Raw genomic sequence first — 6,568 nt, 5'->3', positions numbered from 1 at the left:
CATCCTGGACCCAAACACTGCTGATCCACGACTCATCCTGTCTGAAGATCTGACCAGTGTGAGAGAAGAAGAGGACCGAGAGGAGGAAAGAGGAGGAAGAGGAGGGAGAGGAGCGAGAGGAGGAAGAGAGGGAGAGGAGCGAGAGGAGGAAGAGGAGGAAGAGGAGGAAGAGGAGCGAGAGGACGAAGAGGAGGAACAGGAACTTCCTGATAATCCAGAGAGGTTTGATGACTGCTCAGTCCTGGGCTCTGAGGGCTTTGACTCAGGGACTCACAGCTGGGAGGTCCAGGTTGGAGACAATACAAGCTGGGAACTGGGTGTGTTCGCAAAGTCTGTCCAGAGGAAGGGAGACATAGAGTCTGGATTATGGAGAATAGATTATTATGAAGGTGAATACTCAGCATGGTCACCATCAGGTCCAGAAACTCCTCTCCTCCTGCAGAAGAAGCTCCAGAGGGTCAGAGTGAGTCTGGACTGGAACAGAGGACAGCTGTCGTTCTCTGATCCTGACACGAACACACACATACACACCTTCACACACACTTTCACTCAGAGGATGTTTCCATTCATTAGCAATTGGGATGTGCGCCCACTTCAGGTGTTACCAGTGAAGGTCTCTGTGACTGTAGAACAACATGATGATGAAGATGATGATGATGATGATGATGATGATGATGATGATGATGATGATGATGATGAAGATGATGAATATGCTTAGCTATGCAGACCTTCCTGCTAAGTGTTCCTTTCTCCCAAACAGTGAAGGCTTCTCAGATGTTTGTTAGCAGGTTAACCCTTAAAGACAGAGCTGGAGGATTCCTCAGAGATATGTCAAACTGTTCCTTTAATGTTTGGTCAGGAGGCAGCTGATGTATTTCAGTGTTTGAGTTTATCAGGGACCAGTCGTATAAGTTTGTGTTCAGCTCAGTGTGATTTTATTTTCTGGTGACTTGTTGTTAATAAAATAAATGAAAAAGAAAAGATAGTTCTGAGTATCTTTTTTTGGCAAAAGAGTGAATTGACTTTTTACAGCTGAGGTTAAACTTCTCAAATGAACAAAAACAAAACAGTTTGCAGACAGGCAGCACAAAGGAACACTATAACAGTTCAAGGGACACAAGAAGGTGAGAAAGGTATGATGATAACAATAAAATACAATATATTAAACCTCTCTGAAAAATACAGGAAGACAAAAGAAAGTAATATAATAAAATAGAGGAACCCTCTCCAGACGGACAGACGTGCAATAGATGTGTGTACGTTAAAAAGATAAACCATGTACACCACAGGTCCTCCAAATGCTGGAACATGCATGTGTCTGTAAAGAAGAAGAAGATGGATCCAGGCTTCACGTCACCACCGCTAAGCTAAAGGTGGCTAATGTTGGGATATAAAGGAACTACGGCACGGTCACATTACTTCACGTCTCCACCGCTAAGCTAAAGGTGGCTAATGTTGGGCTATAAAGGAACTACAGCACGGTCACATGACTTCACGTCACCACCGCTAAGCTAAAGGTGGCTAATGTGGGGCTATAAAGGAACTACAGCACGGTCACATGACTTCACGTCACCACCGCTAAGCTAAAGGTGGCTAATGTTGGGCTATAAAGGAACTACAGCACGGTCACATGACTTCACGTCTCCACCGCTAAGCTAAAGGTGGCTAATGTTGGGCTATAAAGGAACTACAGCACGGTCACATGACTTCACGTCACCACCGCTAAGCTAAAGGTGGCTAATGTTGGGCTATAAAGGAACTACAGCACGGTCACATGACTTCACGTCTCCACCGCTAAGCTAAAGGTGGCTAATGTTGGGCTATAAAGGAACTACAACACGGTCACATGACTTCACGTCTCCACCGCTAAGCTAAAGGTGGCTAATGTTGGGCTATAAAGGAACTACAGCACGGTCACATGACTTCACGTCACCACCGCTAAGCTAAAGGTGGCTAATGATGGGCTATAAAAGAACTACAGCACGGTCACATGACTTCACGTCACCACCGCTAAGCTAAAGGTGGCTAATGTTGGGCTATAAAGCAACTACAGCACGGTCACATGACTTCACGTCTCCACCGCTAAGCTAAAGGTGGCTAATTTTGGGCTATAAAGGAACTACAGCACGGTCACATGACTTCACGTCACCACCGCTAAGCTAAAGGTGGCTAATGTTGGGCTATAAAGGAACTACAGCACGGTCACATGACTTCACGTCACCACCGCTAAGCTAAAGGTGGCTAATGTTGGGCTATAAAGGAACTACAGCACGGTCACATGACTTTTCAGTCACCACCGCTAAGCTAAAGGTGGCTAATGTTGGGCTATAAAGGAACTACAGCACGGTCACATGACTTCACCACCGCTAAGCTAAAGGTGGCTAATGTTGGGCTATAAAGGAACTACAGCACGGTCACATGACTTCACCACCGCTAAGCTAAAGGTGGCTAATGTTGGGCTATAAAGGAACTACAGCACGGTCAGATGACTTCACGTCACCACCGCTAAGCTAAAGGTGGCTAATGATGGGCTATAAAAGAACTACAGCACGGTCACATGACTTCACGTCACCACCGCTAAGCTAAAGGTGGCTAATGTTGGGCTATAAAGGAACTACAGCACGGTCACATGACTTCACGTCTCCACCGCTAAGCTAAAGGTGGCTAATGTTGGGCTATAAAGGAACTACAGCACGGTCACATGGCTTCACGTCACCACCGCTAAGCTAAAGGTGGCTAATGTTGGGCTATAAAGGAACTACAGCACGGTCACATGACTTCACGTCACCACCGCTAAGCTAAAGGTGGCTAATGTTGGGCTATAAAGGAACTACAGCACGGTCACATGACTTTTCAGTCACCACCGCTAAGCTAAAGGTGGCTAATGTTGGACTATAAAGGAACTACTGCACGGTCACATGACTTCACCACCGCTAAGCTAAAGGTGGCTAATGTTGGGCTATAAAAGAACTACAGCATGGTCACATGACTTCACCACCGCTAAGCTAAAGGTGGCTAATGTTGGGCTATAAAGGAACTACAGCACGGTCACATGACTTCACGTCACCACCGCTAAGCTAAAGGTGGCTAATGTTGGGCTATAAAGGAACTACAGCACGGTCACATGACTTCACGTCTCCACCGCTAAGCTAAAGGTGGCTAATGTTGGGCTATAAAGGAACTACAGCACGGTCACATGACTTCACGTCTCTACCGCTAAGCTAAAGGTGGCTAATGTTGGGCTATAAAGGAACTACAGCACGGTCACATGACTTCACGTCACTACCGCTAAGCTAAAGGTGGCTAATGTTGGGCTATAAAGGAACTACAGCACGGTCACATGACTTCACGTCACCACCGCTAAGCTAAAGGTGGCTAATGTTGGGCTATAAAGGAACCACAGCACGGTCACATGACTTCACGTCTCCACCGCTAAGCTAAAGGTGGCTAATGTTGGGCTATAAAGGAACTACAGCACGGTCACATGACTTCACGTCACCACCGCTAAGCTAAAGGTGGCTAATGTTGGGCTATAAAGGAACTACAGCACGGTCACATGACTTCACGTCTCCACCGCTAAGCTAAAGGTGGCTAATGTTGGGCTATAAAGGAACTACAGCACGGTCCCATGACTTCACCATCGCTAAGCTAAAGGTGGCTAATGTTGGGCTATAAAGGAACTACAGCACGGTCACATGACTTCACGTCACAACCGCTAAGCTAAAGGTGGCTTATGTTGGGCTATAAAGGAACTACAGCACGGTCACATGACTTCACGTCACCACCGCTAAGCTAAAGGTGGCTAATGTTGGGCTATAAAGGAACTACAGCACGGTCACATGACTTCACGTCTCCACCGCTAAGCTAAAGGTGGCTAATGGTGGGCTATAAAGGAACTACAGCACGGTCACATGACTTCACGTCACCACCGCTAAGCTAAAGGTGGCTAATGTTGGGCTATAAAGGAACTACAGCACGGTCACATGACTTCACGTCTCCACCGCTAAGCTAAAGGTGGCTAAAGTTGGGCTATAAAGGAACTACAGCACGGTCACATGACTTCACGTCTCCACCGCTAAGCTAAAGGTGGCTAATGTTGGGCTATAAAGGAACTACAGCACGGTCACATGACTTCACGTCACCACGCTAAGCTAAAGGTGGCTAATGTTGGGCGTGACGACGTTTAGTCGTCTCATCTAGACTCTTGTTAGCAGCCTCTGTTTTTAAATCCACCAGTGGCGTATTTACTGATGTATTTTATGGGGTAGAACAAAATCTTAAAATCTCTTCAGCTTGTGTTAACCACAGACCTCATTTCAGGATAACAACCAAAAACACATTCAGAAAACCATTGACTTCCGGACCAGGGGCCCGAAAGGGATCAACTGCTGATGCTAGTGACTCATTTCAGGGTTTAGGACTTATTCCTGCACCTCTCTTTTAAATATCAATATTCCCTTTTGCAATTCATAGCCAACACGCCTGGATAGATGCATCTGATTGTGTTCCACAGCCCTGATGTGATGTGTGTGTGTGGTGGGTGTGTGTGGTGTGTGGTGTTGTGGTGTGTGTGGGTGTGTGTGTGTGTGTGTGTGTGTGTGTGTGTGTGTGTGTGTGTGTGTGTGTGTGTGTGTGTGTGTGTGTGTGTGGTGTGTGTGTGTGTGTGTGTGGTGTGTGTGTGTGTGTGTGTGTGTGTGTGTGTGTGTGTGTGTGTGTGTGTGTGTTGTGTGTGTGTGTGTGTGTGTGTGTGTGTGTGTGTGTGTGTGTGTGTGTGTGTGTGTGTGTGTGTGTGTGTGTGTGTGTGTGTGTGTGTGTGTGTGTGTGTGTGTGTGTGTGATGAAGGTCTGATGTACTTCCTGTGTTTGCACTCATTAAAGTCACACTTCTGCACAGAGCACAGTCACGCTAACTCCTCAGCCAGAGGACGGTCCAGCTCAAAGAGTTAACTTTGTCAGTATGTGTCCAAACATGTCCGACCTCCAGTGGTGGAGTGTAATAAAGTACATGTTCACAAGTAGGCCTACGGTACATTCTTAGGTGCTTGTACCACATTTCAGAAGCAAGTTTTTGTACTTTTTACTGTTTGTTTAATAACTTTTTTTTACTTGTGGTGGTGGTAAGTAACTAAGTAGATTTACTGAAGTGAAATGTTGTGGTACTTGTACTTTACATGAGTATTTCCATGTTATGTTACTTTGTACTTCTACTCCACTACTGTTCAGAGGTACATGGTGTACTTTTGCTCCACTACATGTATTTAATACCTTTAGTTACTTCACAGATGTGGATGAATGATGTGAAATCTAATCAAGTGTTCAATCAGACTTTAGCTCCACCTGGAGTAAATCCACCAGCTACCCTGCAGTATACAAAGCCATTCAGACTAGCTGCACCTTCACCAGCTTTGAGAACACTTTCATGATCAATCATTATAAAACATATCATATATATTATTCTGAAATGGACCAATCTGCACAACGACTACTTTCACTGTCGCTACTTTCACTATATTTTGATGAGAATACTTTTCTACTTTCACTTGAGGAACATTTTGAATGCAGGACTTTTACTGTAACAGAGTATTCCTACACTCTGGTGCTTCTACTTTTACTCAAGTACATGATCTGAGTACTTCTACTTTTACTCAAGTACAAGATCTGAGTACTTCTACTTTTACTCAAGTACAAGATCTGAGTACTTCTACTTTTACTGAAGAACAAGACCTGAGTATTTCTACTTTTACTAGGAGAGGACTCTTTAAAGTAGAGACACTACATACTGATATACACCTGAACATCAGCAGGAGAGAACTCTTTAAAGTAGAGACACTACATACTGATATACACCTGAACGTCAGCAGGAGAGGACTCTTTAAAGTAGAGACGCTACATACTGATATACACCTGAACATCAGCAGGAGAGGACTCTTTAAAGTAGAGACACTACATACTGATATACACCTGAACATCAGCATGAGAGGACTCTTTAAAGTAGAGACGCTACATACTGATATACACCTGAACATCAGCAGGAGAGGACTCTTTAAAGTAGAGACACTACATACTGATATACACCTGAACATCACCATGAGAGGACTCTTTAAAGTAGAGACACTACATACTGATATACACCTGAACATCAGCAGGAGAGGACTCTTTAAAGTAGAGACACTACATACTGATATACACCTGAACATCAGCATGAGAGGACTCTTTAAAGTAGAGACACTACATACTGATATACACCTGAACATCAGCAGGAGAGGACTCTTTAAAGTAGAGACACTACATACTGATATACACCTGAACATCAGCAGGAGAGGACTCTTTAAAGTAGAGACACTACATACATTATGTTTCTGCTGCACTATTTCTTAATGTCTTTCATTTTTGTAAAGCACTTTGAATTGCATTGTGTTGAAAAGTGCTATATAAATAATAAACCAGCCTTCCACGATGTAATGAGGAAACACACATGACTCATGCTTTTTGAATGAAACTCAAGCTGATAAACTATCATGATGAAGCTCCACCTATCACCTGACTCGCATGTGACTAACCAGGAAACA

The 6,568-nt window shown here is 44.4% G+C and overlaps 1 protein-coding gene across 1 annotated transcript; it reads left to right on the top strand.

The window, feature by feature from the left end:
* Positions 1-4: 4 nt before the first annotated feature.
* On the top strand, positions 5-1,266 carry LOC117533965 (E3 ubiquitin-protein ligase TRIM39-like; the record flags this gene model as incomplete). Its single annotated transcript, XM_034197991.1, has 2 exons — positions 5-674; positions 737-1,266. Coding segments are annotated over 2 exons (804 nt in total), but the record flags the coding sequence as incomplete, so codon positions are not given.
* Positions 1,267-6,568: the final 5,302 nt, after the last annotated feature.

Source organism: Gymnodraco acuticeps, unplaced genomic scaffold (genome assembly GCF_902827175.1).
Source record: "Gymnodraco acuticeps unplaced genomic scaffold, fGymAcu1.1, whole genome shotgun sequence".
Classification (NCBI taxonomy): domain Eukaryota; kingdom Metazoa; phylum Chordata; class Actinopteri; order Perciformes; family Bathydraconidae; genus Gymnodraco; species Gymnodraco acuticeps.
Note: the sequence above shows the minus strand (reverse complement) of the source record. Positions and strands in the feature narration are given on the sequence as shown.